Source organism: Corvus cornix, chromosome 6 (genome assembly GCF_000738735.6).
Source record: "Corvus cornix cornix isolate S_Up_H32 chromosome 6, ASM73873v5, whole genome shotgun sequence".
NCBI lineage: Eukaryota > Metazoa > Chordata > Aves > Passeriformes > Corvidae > Corvus > Corvus cornix.
Window position 1 is genome coordinate 8,240,218 of NC_046336.1, and position 19,305 is coordinate 8,259,522.

At 38.6% G+C, this 19,305-nt stretch overlaps 1 protein-coding gene across 1 annotated transcript in view; it reads right to left on the bottom strand.

Moving 5' to 3' along the window:
- The window catches only part of NHLRC2 (NHL repeat containing 2), a 33,803-nt gene extending 14,671 nt beyond the window's left edge, over positions 1-19,132 (bottom strand). Inside the window, exons 1-5 of the mRNA XM_039553560.1 lie at positions 18,766-19,132; positions 16,664-16,816; positions 12,570-13,025; positions 8,983-9,104; positions 7,756-7,885 (exon numbers count right to left, since the gene is read on the bottom strand). Coding sequence (XP_039409494.1) covers positions 7,756-7,885; positions 8,983-9,104; positions 12,570-13,025; positions 16,664-16,816; positions 18,766-18,928 — 1,024 coding nt within the window. The 5' untranslated portion in view covers positions 18,929-19,132. The remainder of the gene's footprint in view (positions 1-7,755; positions 7,886-8,982; positions 9,105-12,569; positions 13,026-16,663; positions 16,817-18,765) is intronic.
- Positions 19,133-19,305: the final 173 nt, after the last annotated feature.

Sequence of the window (19,305 nt, forward strand, 5' to 3'; positions counted from 1 at the left end):
ATGTTGAAAAATTGAAAAGGCTTCTTACTCTAATTCTGCATACAGCAAGACTTATGAAATATGAGAAAAAAGTACCAATATTAAATTCAAATTTTAGTGACTATGGAAGATTGATAGAGAGAAGATCTCTTCTTCAACTAGAGAACAAGGCTGTAAAAATAAGTAAGAGCTCCATAACTGTCATAAATTTTAACACAAATATTTTCTACTGGATGGCCATTAGAACAAAGAGAATGGATGCAAGCATGGAAACAGCACACAGTCTTTGGGGAATTGTGGAAAATACGTCAGAGCTTTAATAAAAAAAAATTACCCAAACCCAGAAAATTAATGCTACACAGCTAAGGTATTCTATCACACAATGGTCCTCACAATGGTTTAATGTTTTATGTTCTGAAAAAAGAGGCAGAAAAACTTTTTCTTTCATGACAGAACAGTTTAAGGACATCACTATTGTTATTCCCGTACATTTCTTGCAGGAGAAGGGGGCCAGGGAGAGCCAGAATGCTGAAATTATGGTAATGCCATTATTACAATAACTCCTTATCATGAATGGAAAGAATTTATTTCTAAAGAATTTATTATAAAACAACATAAGAGAACAAAGCAATTCTCTTACATTTATTCAATTAAGCACCACATTCCAACCCATCTTGAGCTGTTTTAAAAATGCAGTGTAGTTTCTCCTTATTAGGGTATGTGCTTTCTTATCTGTAGTGTGCCTGTATCCAAGCGAGGTATGGCTTGCAAATGGGATACACTTGTGTTATAAACATTCACTAATAGTGAACTACAGCTGTGAGTACACAAACATTCCCCAGTGTATGATGCCTCAGTTATTGTACAATGCTGGAGCTCCTGAATCTGCCTCTGCTAGACCTGTGTGTTAAAAATTCACAGTCCTGTCTGTTCACAGGCACATCTTCAAACAGTCACTAACACTGCTGACCATTACTGGTGAGTCAACCTGAATGCACAGAAATTACTTTGTTTGGCACCAATCAAGAGTAGTATCTGTTTGAAGGGATTCCATTCCCAGGACTATCCACACTTCCAGCTTTCCCTGTCTGGGACTGCATGCTTCCAGCCTGGGAATAAAAAGCCTGGGAATCAAAGTTATATTTTGTGGCTGGCATCACTGACATTTTCTAAATAGACTGAAGTCTGAAAATATTATTCCTGTCTACTAATTTTATCTTTGAAGAAACAAAAAGAACCTAGGAAGAAGTCTGTTGGTACACTCATCCTCTGGAAATTCACAAGGAGCAAAAGGGGCTACACAACACACCCTGCAGTCCACAGATAGGCACGAGCACAGTGAATGCATGTCTCACCTGCTCTTCAGTCAGTGGAAGTTCAGAAAATTAAATGCAAATCTGACAGAAGAATAGAGAACCAGTGTTCTTCAGTGAGACACACACAGCAAAGCTCCAAATGAATACTTTAGCAGTGAAGTCTGGACTTTTTAAAGTACACATCATCCTTTTTGGATGACTAAAAATCAGTGTTCTTTTCTTTCTGTGCTACCTGGCACTCTTTCACACAGTGTTGCATCATGCAAACAGCACAACCCTTTATGAAACAAAATGCTTCTGAAATTTTCCTCCTTAGTTAACATACCTTCCCTCTCATTAAGGGAAATCCTTGGACTTAGATACCAAAGGGTGTCTTACAGTGGGAGATAATAGAGAGCTAAAAATGATGACTGTAAGGAAGTACTTTTTATTTCTTTCCCAAGTTTTCTAACTCAGGCCTTCTAACTGTAATAGCAGCAAATATTTCCAAAAAATCCCAAGCAGAAGAGATAGCATTTGCAAACATAAAAGAACTAATTTGGATTATTTAGTGTTGGGATACATCGCTATAACTACAGAAGGAGCTAAGTCTGGGTATGTGTTTTACTCATTCCTAATTAAGCACAGCAAACACACACACTTGAGGGTACTTCAGCACCACAGTCTCCCTTGACTTCCAACACCTGCATTCCATATTCAAAAGCACATTCAGCCTCAAATAGTTACAGTTAAAAAAGTGTCTCCTTCTGACCCCAGCATGCCTGACAAAGCCTCTCTAACACTTGTGTGTTTTCAGCAGTTTTGCATCTGAAATTAAGAATTGATACACCAACTAGTCTTTAGAAATCTGATGTTTAATTTAAGCTTCTTTATCATGAACATAGATTTAATTCACAGAATGAGACTATAGACTGTGGAACCATCACTATAGAGAATGAGAACCATCACTCCAGGTACAAACACGACACTTTTTTTACAGAAGGCAGTTTCAAGTCAAGGACTTCAAAAAGATTCTAAATTTGACAGCTGCTAGGATGTCAACCCTGCTAATCCAAATGCTTCTTTTCTACTGCAGAAAGTAATCATTGTCATTATGCATTTCCTCAAGACATAGAGAAGTCCAACTTAGAAAAGCAGTCTGTCAAACTCAATTGAGTAAGATTACTGTTGAATATTCAGTCACTACACTCCCATTATATCCTTACATCAAGACTTCAGTCTTTGAATGTCACAGGCATGTTTATACTAAAATACTGACATAAGTCCCTCATTTCTTGACCTGTTTCTATAATGAACATGTGAAATACTAATAAGTTTTGTTACTACTACTATTCAGCAATACTTATAAACCCAAAGCAAGACGGGGTAATGTCCTGCTTCACTGCACTCCTGCCCTGTAACTACTTAATTTTCTATTTCTCAAAAGACTTTTTCACCTAAAGCAGTTCTTACACAGGAATAAAACCTTATTATATATCTTTCACTTTACTTCACCCCTCTCTTTAATGAAGTTACTTCTTCTTTGAAATTCCAAGAATCTAAAATAAAAAATAATTGCTATTTACAAGTAATTTAGGATCCAGCTCAACAAGGAAAGACAGACAATGTAGTTTTTTGTCAGTGATGTCTCTTAACATGATTTTCTGTGGAACTAAATTTGTATAAGGGCAAAGCCAAATGGGGTATCTTTAAGCTTGTACTTTGCATAGGAAACTGCTAAAGAGATGAGCAGGCCTTTTGCATTCCAAATAAATCCACATTGCTACATCATGCAGTCATGTCATATATGCATGTATCTTTGGAAGAATTCAAGCTTTGATTTGTCCAGAAAAATGGTTCCAAATTAATGCCTGATGATAGCAAAAGCAGCTCTTTCATTTTCAGCTATAACCCAGGAAAATTCCTTTCACAGGACAGTGACGGCCAGAGCCTCAATGACAGAATGAGACCAGACTAGGAGGAAGAAGGGTGACACGTAGAAGAAAGCATCTCCTCAAGATAAGACAGTTCAGACATAAACACCTCATGTATAATCTGAGCTCAAGCAGGAAGTGCTAATTGCTTACTGGTTAAGTGATTTTTAAAATTTTTTTTACATTAGGAAAGAATCACCATGAGTAATACAGGAAAAAAAAAAGTGTTTGCTGTGGAATGCAGTGGTACCAAATAACCCTCTAGCAGAAACACAGAGAAGGATGAAAAATATCTTACATACTTTTGCCTTTTAAGGGCTATAAAAATTGCACCAGTATGGTAAGGTACTGTACTTTCATTTAATTCAGATCTACATAATACTTAAATTAGGTAAAAATTTCCAACAAGTTTACTGAAAGCATGGTCAATACTGTACTTGGGACTTTCTATAAATAGATTACAATCATGCAGATTAAAACCAGATTTTGGAATGTGAAACACATGGTTATGTCACCAAGCACAGGTCATTGTCCTGCTCCTTCCAGCTAGAATGCAGCTATCAAGAACATTTCACGCTCAAATCAACTGTGCATTAAAGTATCACTTGCTTTCAACACCCACTAAATAAAAATAGAAGGGCACAACAGAGAAAGCTAAAAAAGCACACAGTAATTTTGTAACGTATTTTTAAGCCTCCGTCCCTTCCCTTCTATTTCCCACACAATCTATATCAATGCAAATTTCAGCACCAACCTCAGCAAAGCCAGAATTTAAGCCATGGAGTTCATTCAAGAATTTTCAGAACACAAGCTCAGTGGCCACAGCCAAAGAAATAAAAAAGATCACAAGGAAGAATACTCCGTCTGAATCCTACCATATGTTTTGTCTCCATTAGCTCCCCTGCCTCAAAGGAAGACATTTGTGCCAAATTTCATTTAAATGGTGTTTCACACTCACTTAATCTCTGTCTCAGACTTTGGCATCTGTATAGAACAGGGCAACAAAAGTCTACTTATGAAAATACTATGTGGATACTTAAAAGAATGCTACATACTATCAGTTCTGAATATTAGCTTATCCATGTCCTCAAACTTTTTCTCAGTATTTTCCATTTCTCAACCACCTATATATTAAGGTTTTAAACAAAAAATTAATTCTTTCAATTGATCAATATATACTCTAAACTCTATGTAGGAGTGAACTCAAGAAATGTCAATGATAGAGGAAAAAACTTTCTCTCAAGAGGCAATCTTTCCTCTTTGAGACTTTGAAAAAGGTCAGAATAAGCTTTTTAATAACCTGCTTAAACATTTAAACTTCCTTTTTCTGCTTAAACATTTAAACTTCCTTTTTCTCCCTTTCATGTTCTGACTAGTATGGCTTTGGACGCTAAAACGAAACTTCCAGAAATAGCACTTGTTTAAAAATTATAAAATCCATATTTAAAAAAACAACTAAAAATCTATCTTCTGAAACTGCACAGAGTTTGTGCTACATAGATCTAAAGAAGATGGGAAAGTGTGGTGTTAGCTACCACATGACACACCAGTTAACACAAAACTCAAACTTTCAAAATTTGCAATAATGAACCTACGTTGTTGAAGTACGTTACCTCCTGCAACTTGCACAGAGAGATACAAGCATATGTAAAACAAGGACACTGCTGTGTGAATGCAAACAAAAGTAATTTTTGAAACTCTCATAAATTACCTCACCCATCCAAATGCCTAAAGACACTGGCACGTGAGTTTTAAAATTCTGACAACAGGGTATGAACTTGTAGGACAGCACTCTGAGAGGCACGAGTGCACTCTATGTTATACTGCAGAGGAACAGAAGATCCCACTACGCTCAAGCAAGTTGCAGCTTAGCAACTTGCAACTCAACAATACAACCTTGGCAAACTCTGCTGCATTGCTGGCAAACTATTTTGATGTCTGGTAGCAAACTAAAAAGTCACTGCAGCTTATGACAGCAAAAAATACTTGTTAGACTTGCACTGCAGTCCTGGTTCCTCATGCTCTAGGACAGATTCCTGTTCACATTCCACTCAATATAACTGCTCATTTTTACAACTCTCTCTGGTTATTATAATTCTCTAAAGAATTTTAGAATTTACTGCTATTACAGTAATGTATATTTTCCCCCATTTTATCTATTAGGCTTATTACCCTCTCAAAAAAAAAAAAAAAGAATTCAAATTGATTTAATCTCTGCTTAACTGACAGCTTATATTATATTTTGTAGCAATCTAAACAGGCAACTGACTAGTAGGTTCTAATTGAATATGAAAAAAATCGGCACCAGTCTGAACAAAGTGCATTCAGAAGATCTGATTTCTATGCAAATGCTTATTAAAATTCAGCAGTCAATGCTGAGCAGTACAGATGACTAATCCTCCACAGGTGACTAACTCAGTAAATACTATGTTCATGTTGATAAAAATTATCATATCAATTAACATTTAACAAGCAGAGCTCTCAAAACTAAAAAAAATCATCATATTTAACTACTGACAGAAGCATAAAAAAGCATCATAAAAAATTAAAATTATAGGATACTTTGAATAGCTCTGTCAACCAGCTCAAGTTTCTGAAGTACTAATCAGTTATTAGTCTCCTCTTTGCTGATCTGTGAAACAGCTCTGCAATAACATCCCACAGGGATCAGCTTTCTGGTTCAAGATCTCTTGAAAACTACACCATCTAGCCACACAAGTCTCCCAGTTCACAAAAGGAAAAGCAGATTGTACAAAATTCAGTAGAAGTCATGCCTGCATTAGTAGCAGCCCACATCCAGCGAGATTCTCTTCCAGGTGTTCCTCCTTGATCTTCCAAGTAGGATTCCATATGCTTACCACAGATTGTAAGGGTTGCTGACCAGACCTTTGAGAAAAGGCTTATTTTTTTTTTTTTTTACAAGACATGTTAATAGAACTGTTAAATCTGAAAACATATCCCAGTTGCTTCCCCAAGTACTCAAGGCTGCTGGTGGTACTCTGTATATACTGACAATGTCTTTGTACCAGAAGATTCTACACTGTCAGCATTTCTGAATCAGCCTCAATGACCTGTTGGACCAAGGCCAGAGGAGGCCACAAGGATGAGCCGAGAGCTGGAGCAGCAGCTCTGTTACAGAGACAGGCTGAGAGAGTTGGAGTTGTTCAGCCTGGAGAAGACTCTGGGGAGCCCTTAGAGCAGTACCTAAAGGGGTTAAAAAAGAACTGGAGAGGGATTTTTGATAAGGGCATGCAGTGGTAGGACAAGGGGGAATGGCTTCAAACTGACAGAGGGCAAATTTACATTAGAAATTAGGAAGAAATTCTTGACTGTGAGGATGGTGAGGAACTGGGACAGGTTGCCCAGAAAAGCTGCGGATGCCCCGTCCCTGGAATTGTTCAAGACCGGGCTGGATGAGGCTTTGAGCAACCTGGACTAGTGGAAGATTTCCCTGCCCATGGCAGGAAGGTTGGAAAAATGGTCTTTAAAGTCTCCTCCAACCCAAACCATTCTGTGATTCTACGTTCCCTTACACTTGAGCGTGTTTTCCTCCCTCATAACTGACACAAGATTTTAACAAATGCTTCCACATCAGTAAAATATTATAATTTACTAAACTTGCAAAGCACCTCTAATTTCAAGATATTAGAGGTAAATCATGCTACTTCCCCACCCTGTTCATCTGAAGATTAAAGAAATCCCAATATTGGAAGTCAATTTTTCATGTCTGAAATACCAACCTATGGGTTTTATGTCACATCAAAGCATTGTTCTGTCATGGTTAATAAATTGGCATGTGCAACCTCTAAATTACAATGAAACAGAAACATGAGAAAATTGTGTTTCAACTCACAGTCAGTAACAGCTGAAAACGTGGCAGTTTTAAGATGCCAGGCTCAGGTGTGTGTTCAAAGTGAACTGGGAAAGAAAGCTACTTAAGTCCTCAGAAGGTGATCCTTGTATCCTATTATGCAAAGATTTATTTCACCTCCTGACACTTGCAAGGTTTGTGCTGAGGTATTCCTCTCCTATCTGACTGACTCTATTGTCATCTTGAGGCTAAGGATTTTATGTCACCTAAACAGGAATAAACAAAGGTCCCCAAATAAAATTATTTTTATTTCCTAAACTCAAATATTTACAAGTGGTCAGACACATCTGTATAGTCAAAGAAAGGAACTTCTAGACAATGCTCACTTCCTGTAAAATCTACCTGTTGATCTACTAAAAAAAAAAAAAATTTACCCTCAGATCTACTGATCCTGGCTTAAAGCACTGGCCTAAAAAAAGCAATCATGATTTCCTTCTGTGTTTGGATGCAGTAACTACAGAACTTTATGCAAAAGAATTTTTCTTCCATCAAGTAACATTTCGTGATCCAAAGCAGAACTGCAGTTACCATTTGCAATTGAAATTATTGTGTTTTGGACTCAGTTTTATATTACATCTTTACCTTTTCTATCTCAGATTAATACCAAAACAGTAAAAAATTTAGCCAACAGTCACACGTGTAAATATGAGATGTTAAAGCTCAACTGATACAGTACTTGAATTTCCAAAGACCACATCCCACGGAGAGCTGATAGGCTGTTCTTCTCCTTTTGCTCCTCCTTCCTTATCAACACCTTGTACCCCAATGCCTGCTACAGTGGTCACCATCTGTGACTCCAGGTCAATCTGTGTGAAGGAAAATGACACATTAAATGAATGTATGAAATTCACTTGACTGAAGTTACAGATAATTTGAGCTAGGTGTCAAAACCAGAGAAATCCTAACAAATATCAGGCATTTGTTTATGTAAGAAAACAATTAATTTTACCACAGCGCTTGTTGATGGACAGGGAGTATGGGGGTGGGGAAGCAGCAGGCAGCATGAAAACAATGTACCTGGAACTCTATTCCACGTGCAACAAAAATTAACACTGCTCTGCCAGCATTTGCTCAATGGCTGTACAAGAAAGCATCACAAATTTCTGGATAAATACTTAGATAAACTGATGTGGATGTTTTATTTTAAAGTTATATACGAATATGACATAAAAACTCAGATACTGTAACAGTATTTCCCATCGCCACATAAAATAATCTGTACAAAGGCACCTCAGATGGATTAAGGGTGCACCTCCTCTGATCAGAAATGGGATACTGGTGAGGACCTGAGTCCGAGATCTTCTGAGATGCACGGAGTACTTTAGATAACAAAGCAATATTATATTCCATCACCAAACTTAACTTCTGATTATCCTAAATTTGACCTAACCTAATGTAAGATCCAATTCCTACATGCTAAAACGTTGCAAGTTCTTAATCAGAGAGAACACACATGCAGCCAGTTCTGATATCAGGGCAGTTACCTGTGTTTTAGAAACCCAAACAGCCAACGGAAGTTTGGATATTCACTGCACCACAGCAGTACAATAACTTTAGATAAGAATCTGATACTACTGGAAGTGAAACAAAACCAGTTTTTGCTTCCAGGACTAAGAATAGATGTTTCTCAAAACAGGAAAGTAAGAGTGACTAGGAAAAAAAACCAAACCAAAACCAAAACCCTGTTATGCTATAATAAGTAGCCAACCTCATCTCCATTAGCAAGGAAACACAAAAGTATACATTCAAAAACCCTGCTCAACAGCGTTTCTTTATAAGATAGTGGACCATATCTCCTTTCTGATGTTATTTGGAGAGTAATTCGTGTGGTGTAAACTTTCACCTGTGTAAGTAGAATAAAGTGTAATAGATTAAACTTTGAATTTCCTTATGGAAAATTTACCTTTCTAATTAGGTGATTTTCTGTATCAGCTACATAAATAATATTATTTTTTATAGCGATCCCTTGTGGTGAGTTGAAAGCTGCCTCTGAAAATCCTCCATCTCTCCTTCCACTGTTTGGACCTGTAAATAAAACACAGCAAACTCAAAAGTAATTTTTGAAAAAAGTCACCTTAAAAATAAAGTGCATACATTTAAACCTCTAGGATAATTACATATTCCAAGAGCTGCTTTCACAGCACCTTGTACATTTTACACTATTACTATTTGGAGTAGTCTCATTTTAGCCTCTGTGCTACGTAATAAAAACAGCCTGGTGCTATTAACTTCGTAACTCATTCTGCAAAAGTTCTCTGCTTAAGCTCATATTTTAAAGAGAAGTCTTAATAGGGTTCTGAAATGTTCTAGAGGAGTCCTAATAGGGTTCTAAATTGCACTAAAGGACAACAGCAACAATGGAAAACAAAAATAAAAAACTACAGCTTTTTTTTTAGTCTTGACTACATCAAAGCAAGCCAGGAAGAAAAAAAAGTCCAAAGCACAACTCCATTTCATTGGTCTAGATTTTGCTGTAATCACAAATGAAACCAATATTTGATTAGCAACATTTTCTCATTAAGAACACTAATTAGGAAAAAGGTGATAAGGAACTAATTACACAAAAGAACAGTAAGAATGATGGAGTGACAGACTTCTGCATAGAACAGTCAGGAAATAGAAAGAAACATAACAGTGTGAAGGTAAGCACCGTATTTCAGAGGAGGTAGCATTTAAAGTGCATTAGCAGGATGTGTCAGCAGAAGACATTTAGGTATGAGTTATGTGTGTACCATGATTTATGATGCAAATAACAATTTCAACCTTTGTGCATGCCCACATTTATTACTGCATTATCAATTTCATTACATTATTTTCTGCCCACTGAATCATTTAACTGAGTCACTGAAATACACAAACTTTTACAACCTCCAGTCAGAAATCAATTTAGACCTTGTCAGACACAAAGGACTGAAGTACTGGTGTGTCAGATTCCAGTAGTTCCCCTGTGAGTGAGAGGGTGCACATCCCCACGGAAGGGATTAGCACACCATGCCACAGGAAGGAGGGTGCCAGTTTGGAGCTTAGGACACTCCTTCTGAATTCCTGTTTAATGACTGTCCCAGAACACTAAAGGGTAACTCGTAGCCGGAAAATTCATCTCACATATCAAGCAGAAACCAAATTCTCTCATTTTTGTCATGAGAAATTCTCTTTGCACATCCTACTGGAGAAAGGTATTTAGACTAATGCCTTAATGATAAATCAGATTAACTTGAATAAATAGCCTGTCTAGCCAATGCAGTGTTACTTCAAATAGCAAATAGAATTTTTCTTCCCTTCCTTAAGCAGCAGAGTCACTGGTATTCTTATGAGATTTGTAGGATCCTGCCCTGGGGCAGGCATTAGTCAATTCCAGACTAAGTAATACAGGACACATCAGCACACAGGTCCTGATTCTGAGACATAAACAAACCATTGTTTTCAATAATTTGAGGATACAACCACTTCTTAAATTTGTCTATTACGGTTGTCCTAACAGTTACTGTGGTGGTGCAAGTGGCTGCAGCCACCCTGACCCCTGAGGGTAAAACCAAGACCAACTTACAGTCGTCAGGCACCGAGGTTCAACAACTCACTCTGCAGTTAGGATGAGAACCCATAACCCCCCCAGTTCTGTGATCTACATGTTCCTATATGATTGGTTCATGTTTTCCACTCCGTATTTTATATATTAATTATATATATTAATCTTATATATTAATTATATGTTAATATTAATTTCCCTTAGGTAATATGCATAAGTTCCGAAGCGTCTGTGTTAATCGACACCCCATTGGTTCCTTCCCTAAGTCCCTCCTCTGTGTTAATCCCATTGGCTCCCTCACTGTACACCCCGCCTCCCTTGCCCCATCCCATTGCCTGTATCCCTTATCCCCGCCTTTCCCCTCCCCACTATAAAACCCCTGGACACCCTCAGATTTTCGGCTCTTCGTCCGTGTCCCATCACCTGAATAAATCTCTGCGTGGAACCTATACGAGGAGTCCCCTCCCTTCTTCCTTGTCTCTGCCTGTGTGTCCTCCAAGCAGCCCAGGAGTAGCTCCATCGGGTGAGGAGCTCACTCTCTGAACCCCTTCTGTGTTCAGTGCCACCTTGTACAGGGCAGTGCAGCTAGACCTCCGGGCTCCTTCTCTTCTGGCTAGCATGCAACCCATCAGGTTATGTACTCGGTGGACTAAGATGTAACTTTGACCATTTTAATAGGTTTTAAAAAAACCCCAACGCTGAATGTTTCATTTGTGAAACAGTAAAGCATACAAAGAGTGTGCAAATTGTCTTCATTTGCATTGTAAAGCAGATTGTTACTTCACAGAATCAACTATGGATGTTCGTTTTCTAAAGCTGAAATGTTACTAATACAACATTGTAATAAATGTAATGAAATTTAAAATACTTTTACTATTTTCATAACTTGTTCATACATTATTATCTCAGTTTTGATGAGAACACAGGTCTTTTTACACACACTAAGGCAACTACATTTTCAGGTGCCTGTGTTCTTACTGGAATGCCACTGTTCTTAGTAATTCTCCTCTGCTTTTGAAACCAGAGGAGATCCTATACAGGAATGCTCTTCCACTGAAAAAACTCAATAACCAAACAAAAAAAACAACACGAAAAACCTTTCCTCACAACAACACCACAACAATTCAACATTCACTTCTATTGGAAAAGGAGGCATTACAGTCTCTTGTCTTTTCCCTACCTTGCTGCTTGATGTAGATGTACATCCTTTATATCTAAAACCATTTGCAACTCCTTCAGAGGAATACAAAATGCATTTTTATAATTCATATTGGACAGAACATGAAAATATGAACTTTAGTCAATGAAGCAATGAAAAACAATTAGGCATCTCCAACAACTGCATTAATGGTCTCTCACATCATGGTCTTACACCCTATTCCCCCAAATCCAGTAAAAACAATTTTAGCAGAAAACAGAACTCTGGCAATGCTTACAAACTGCCAGGTCCTCTATGGTGATCTGTTTACTCACTGCTTTTCTTATCCCACATTGTTCCCCACTGCCTTCCCCTGCCCCTAGTCCTGGCCAATCCCTCAGGTTCTCCCTATTGGTTCCTGTACCCCAACCCCGCCCATGTACCGCCCCTGGGCCCCTGAGAAAATCCCCCTGCTCCTTGACCAGGAGGTCTCTCTCGGGCACTGCCTCTGGGAGCCAGTGAACCAACATGAAACAACAAAGATTCCCACTGGAGAGACCCTTCTTGCCTCCTTTGCCATCACTGTGTTGTAGAGCTCAGCTGGCCAGAGCAGAAGCTCAGGGCTGTCCAAAAAGGAATACGGGAGGACAGAAAGGCTGCCCTGCCCTAAGCAGCCCAGCTGTGCTCTCCAGGAAAGCTGCAGCTTGCTAAACCAAACCTAGCACTGCAACAGTCCTCTAAGAAAAGAGTCAGCCCAGGAGGCACAGCAAACATACCTTACTCAGGAACTGAAATTGCTATAATAAACTTACATATATATCCTTACCTCCAATAGTGTGTAGAATTTGTCCATTTTTACGAGTAACCAAAATCCTGTGATGTCCAGTGTCTGCTATGACCAACCTTTCTCCTGAATCATCTACAGTCACTTTGCCAGGAAACAGCAGAGGAGAAGGTGGAAGGGAGTCTCTGTACAGCTTTATTCCAATGTTGTTTTCTTTGATTTGTCCTCTTTCCTTGTAGAATTTCAGTGTTATAGAAGTAAATAAAAACAATTTCTCTCTGTGTCCCTCTCCAACAAGAGAAAACAGCATATTTCCACGAGGCCCAAGAATGACCAGAGTTGGCCAGCAGGACACTTCTAGCTCATGCCACAGTGTTGCATCTGCATCATTTACTACAGGGTGGACAATGTTGTATCTCAGAATGGCAGTTTTAATGTTATCCAGAACTTTTTCATTTGGGAATTTTGCTGAATGAACACCAACAATAACAAGACCATCTGCAAAGAAAAATGAAGTTGTGCATTGAAACGTATTTGAATAATAAAAAAAAAATTAAGGAAAAATGAACCATGGTTATGTCATAATGTGACTGACTGCTTCCCAGAATGAGAGAGGATTTGAACAAACAGAGAGCAATTACATCTCATTAGGAATATAGATAGCTATATATAGAAAATACTGACACTCAGAAATAACACTCAGGTAAAATTACCAAGTTTTAGGACCATTACTTCCCCAGCTGGTTGACACAAACTCTTCTTAGTTCCTGAACCTCTACATACTAAGCTAGAAATACTTTCAAAATAGTTGTGGGTAAGTTGTAGCTGTTCAACTGATACTTCGGGGTTTTTTAAAGATACTTAGGAGAGACACCTCTTTGCCTTCTGATTTCTATATACAACTATGGTGTTTTAGACAGTCAACCAGAAACCACAAAGCTAACACCAAAGTGTGGAATTCTAGCATCACCTGGACATATCTTCCTCTAGATAAACAGTAAAACATATAATGCATAGGCCTCTGAAATCAATACAGTATTCTCTATTTCGAATAAAATGGCAGCACTGACAAGTATGACAAAATGACAACACTTGTTATAAACAAGGCAAGCTTGAATACAACAATTTCACAATTAAAAAATTAAAAAGTCACTATAACTGATACGGTCTTATCAACTCTACTGAAGCAGAATGCTGCAGTATCAGACAGCTGAAGTTATAGTATCATTAACTGTTGAAATCCAAGCAGCAGGTCACACATTTTATCTATAAAGGGATCAAAACCAGCACTTACATTTGTCCTTCAAAAACATCATTAAAGCTAGAAAGACAATTCTATAGTGAACACCTGAACAGCATAACTAAGGTACAACATCCCCTCATGAGGAAAACTCCTGTGGAAATGATGGATGCTATGCTGAGAAATAACAATATGCACTCCCTTTGAAACACTTTGTTTGAAGGATTACAGCAGAGCACAACACTGGATTTATGCCAAGCTATTTCTGAATATTAAAAAGTACTTCCTCTTATAGAAGTAATTTCTGGACTGCTGATAACATGAACTGAATATGCACTGGGGTTTAAAATAACCTTCTGAATGCCACTTGAAATACAGAAATAGCACCACTGAAGATAGCAATGAGAGCATATCAGATAAAGATGCCGGGCGACATTCAATCCTATGGAAAACAGTCTTCATTCTGAAACAGGTCTCCTGAAGTTCCAGACAATAGAACTATGGCACATGTACTGGAATATTTATAATGATTTAGGATCACCCTAACATTACAGCCTCCTGTGTTTTAAACTTCTCCTGTCTGGTGATCACACAGCTGAAGTTTCAACATGCTCCATGTAAGAAGGCATTTGAATCACATTAAAAAAAATCATCAGGGTGTGTATGTACACAGTACGTATGTACACAATGTACAGTCAATTATATCAGTATTGAGGTTTGTTCGTTCTTGTAACTAAGAAAAAATAGGCAATATACCTTCAAGTATTCAAACAAGAGATTAAAGATCCAAATGCATTATGAGACAGATGCTTTGCCCAAGCAAGATGTTTTGTTCTTCCAGCTTTTATCTTTCTCAAGCTTCTCAAGTCAACAACTCTCCCTTCACCTTTCTCCTAGTGATTAGTAAATCTCGTTTGCCTTAGGTGAAGAAGATGTACACTGATATAAGACCATGTACTGAAATAGTTTTCTATGGCTTAAAAACCCACAACCCTTACTGCCTTGGTATATTTATACATATTACTGTAATATGAAGATTTAGACACTTAGCACAGCAAAGAGAGATTCAATAATCCTGAAGGGCTGAAAATCAAAACATGAAAACAGCAGAAAAGAACCAAAAGGGAGATCTATAGTGAAAAAAACCCCAACTATTTTTCTTTTTGTTTGAACTATCAAGCACCTTAATCTCTTCCTGAATGCAGCTGCTATCCTCTGCTTCCTAACGGATTAAATTTAAGATTAATGTTCCATAAACCTGCTCTTCTTCCCTTTTACCTCCAGTTTCACCCCAAGCATATTTTTTCTCACTCTGGTTCCTGCAGAAACAGGATAGCTGAAATCCAAAGAAAACTTACAAGGGTAGTTCAAATACAAAAATCATTTATCACCCATCAGCAAAATGCTTTCCTCAAGTACTAACTGCTGTGACAGGAAGTTTAACTCAAGTCAAAGGAAAAAATAGGTCTCCAGGTGGACCTTTACTTCAGAGTGCTGAAGCCCCTTCTACACCAGTATAGAGATGTTCAAACACTTCTAGGAGAAAGCGTGTGTGGAGAGGTTGTTAAAATGAATATTTTGTTATCAGCTGATTTAACACCTTAGCCTTAAAAAACAGATTAAGGATATGACAGCTATATTAATGCACTCACAGTGTACTATAAAATAGTTATAATTTAAATATATTATTCATTTTATGATCAATATAATCTTCCTAAATCTCTATCTAGACCTTCTTCCCAACATGCCTGATACCCACAACAGTCCACTTATCACTTGCCATTCACCTTCCTCTTAAAACTGACTCACCCCCCAAAAAAAAACCATGAAGGTTTTTCCTTATAAGACAAAGTTCCTAATATTTGAAACATTACACTGCATCTCAAATTTCTCCAAAGTAAACATCTAAGCTTTCCAAGGTAGAAAAATTAGTTTGAATCTTCTGTGAAGTGCTATGGAAACCCATCTAAAGCACTGTGTAAATTTCAAATAAATTGCAATTTCTTTTTGTAGTGAAAAAGCTAACACATGAAAATAAACACTGACAAAATTAAAACCAATCAGAAACAGCAATGGAGAATCAGACAAACATTATAATGTTATTTACTACATATATAGTGTATTTAATACAATATTTTTAGGACTGAAAGTAACACTGTTCTTCATCTCACTGTTCAGCCTATTAAAATATCCCACATAAGTGAGTAGCTGACACACTCTGTGTAAGACTACAGGTTATCTCTGACAAGCCATCATGATAACAAGACACTGCATTCTAAATAGAAATTACCCTACATTTTTATTCAGTCGGAGTGAGAGACAGATCTCATTTCAGACGTGACTTTAAAGACCATAATTCCCTCTCCAGAATACAGGGCTATTAATGGTATACAACACGATGCCAATACCAAAACAATTCTACATCAAGCTTAGATATTTTGTTATTTCAGTTCCAGTGGGAAAAAAAAGTAATCTATATCTTATTCTACCATCTATCTACATCTACTCTACCACCTCTACTATGTTCTTCTTAGAGCTGGATCCTCAGTCAAGTGTAGAGAGTTACCTACTTATGTTAACTTTGAGCCTGTATCTCACATTCTTCAGTAGCTTTTTGAAAGTTGCCTTATTTATAGAGATATCAGATTTGGGCTTTAAGCATATATCCTGTTTGTCTAATTACATAGACACAACAGATACTTTATTTAACCCCCTTCAAAAATGTGATGGAAGTACACACAGTCACCTTTCTTAGGCTACTTAAAAGATTAGAAGACATTTTTAGACACCCCTGAAATATTGCCAGCAGTTTAGTAACCAGCAACAAAGTGACTCAGCTACTCAGCCTGCAACAGTGCCAGGAAATTCTATTCCAAGAGAGCCAAAGCACTTTTACCTTTATCAGAGTACTGGTGCTCTAAGGCGTGGAGGTCAGGCAGCAGGTGCAAGCAATTGATGCAGCAGTAAGTGAAGAAATCCAACACCACAACTTTTCCAGAAAGGTCTTTGTGAAGAGAAATAGGACCTTCAGTGTTTAACCACTGTAGATCTGGAATTCAGAGAACAGTGATAGCCAGTTAAGGGAAGGGTAGGGAAAGGCACCAATACCACACAATGCTCCTGGTGCTTTTAACTTTAAAAAAAAAAGGTAGAAAAGCAAACAAAAAGCCTTTTATTTATCCAAATCATCCTTACGTTCCACAATTCTTCATAATTAGTAAATCAAAATATTATTAATAAGACTGACTGTAATAGGAAAGCGTAGTTTATATCTTTACATGGGCACTTTTTAATTGAAAGAACATGCAAGCCTCAGAAAAAATTTCATATATTTTGAAACACGATCTACATTATTCAACCCCCAATGTCATTTGGGTAACAATCAATTATTTAAAACTCACATAAAGGCTACTAAAAGTTTGAAAGCATTAAACTCTTAATGTTTTTTTCCAATAGTTTTGTAAACAACTGATTTCAGAGATCACTGAAATATTTTTGTGCTTATAGATTTGATCTTGATTTTCAAAATTTGAAATGACAAGTATAAATTAATTCTGTCACATGGGAAGAAATACAACTTTTTCAGATATGCACAACAGTACTCCTGGTCATTTGTTTAAAGCACTTGACATGAGACATGAAAACATTCTTTCCTCCCTGGTAACTGAACGTCCTCTGATCCCATTAGAACCTGGTATCAAGATAAGGAATAAATATTCTAGAATGTGGTCAGCCATTATTAACTCTTAAAAATTATTTAAAATCGTAGTGGGGAAAGACAGTTGTGAGACAATGCAAAGCTGAATTAAATTTTTGAAGGCCTTTTTTTAAAAAACTGTAGGTTGACTGATCTAAAAATCCTCAAAACTTCCACTCTGACAGTTTCAGCAAGTGAGATCTGCTCCAGGAAAAGTTATTCCTACTCAAGTCAGCAGGAGGCTTGGTTTCTGTTTCACGAAGAGGAGTGATCTCTAGCTCCATATATTTATAAACAAAAATGGATGCATCACATTTAGCTTTGGTGACAATAATGAGAATAATTCATCAGTATATACACTATCTTCACAGTATAACAGCTTTGCTGTTCACTTTTCAAAAGAAAAGGGTAGTTTATATACTTTATGGCATTTCTCCCCTTTTCACTAGAACTAAAGTACCTTTCATAGATATTGGCTACTTATTTGAGCCCTTTTTAGAGGAGAAAATAAGCCTTGACAGAACACTGAAACAGTATCAATGGTAAAAACTAAAATTCAATTCAAGGGCCCAAATCTAGACAGAGCAAGGACTCCCTTTGCTCTACTAGTTAAAAGTCCTAATTCATTCCCGTGATACGTGTGATTTTAACCCTGAATTTCACCCCCTGAGGTCTCTGTCTCGCAGTATGTGATGTGAGCTCCCATAGCTGCAGGGAGCCTCTCAAAGGTTAAAAGGACCCTGAGCAGGACTTGCGAGACCTTTTAAGGCTGAACCTTTGATTTCGCCCTGAGCACATGGAGAGACAGAGAAATGTGTGAAAGGGGCAAACCACCGCAGGAGGATGAATGACATCTCCAGCACAGTTTGTGTTATCAGGGACACGAAAACTGGGGAGAGAGAGCTGGGGAATATCCTAAGGGATGCTCCGGGAAACCAAGGGAGCTCAGGAGAGCGCAGGGAGAGTTAGCAAGGTTCTCACTATGACCAGAGGTGACAGATATAAATACACAGTACAGATGGGAAGAGATTTAGAAGAGAGATTTTACAAACGTGTTTTTGCAGCCAGTACCAGGGAGAGCATGTGTAAAGGGGGTCTTTTTCCTTGCCCTTTGCTCCTGCTGCTTCCAGGAGTGACATTTCCTGTAGCTACAAGTGCCATTTAAACAGCGGCTCACGGGGCCGTCCCTGCCCGGTCCTCGAAGGCAGCAGCACCTCCAGGCAAACCCCGCACGGGGACAGCCGGGGCTCCGCCGCCTCTCCCGGGGAGACCCCCGGCCCCGCCCGGGCCGCGCCACCCACCTCCGCCGAGCTCGGGCACCGTCAGGTCCCGCTCGCGGCTGTCCATTTTCTTCAGGTACTGGTAGACCAGGTTCTCCTTCTCCTGGGCAGTGTCGGCGTCGAGCAGCGCGTACTCGAGCTGTGTCTGGGCGGGCAGGAGCCCCGCCAGCCCGCCCGCCGCCATCGCCTCACCCGGGCGCTGTTTACCGGCCTGGCGCTTCACCGCCGCACATTCGGCACCGCCCGCGGCGCCAGGGCGGAAAACCGCGACTGAAAAAGAAAATAAAGCACAAAGCACAGACACGCGGTAACTCGTCTGTCTTAAAGCGGGACGTCCTCACTTATCCCCTGTTTTTACGTATCCTTGGTATCCACAGCAGCACATTCCTGCCGGGAGCCCACGGTGGAGATTCCCGCGCAGCAGTTTCAGCACCGCCCAGCAGATTCAGCACAGCCCGTGTTTCCCGCCCGGCTGCTTTACTGTTTGTAAGACGTAAAAATTGAGCAGCACCGGACAAAGTACAAACCAGGCTCCAGTAATTTAAACGGTGGGACTTGAGG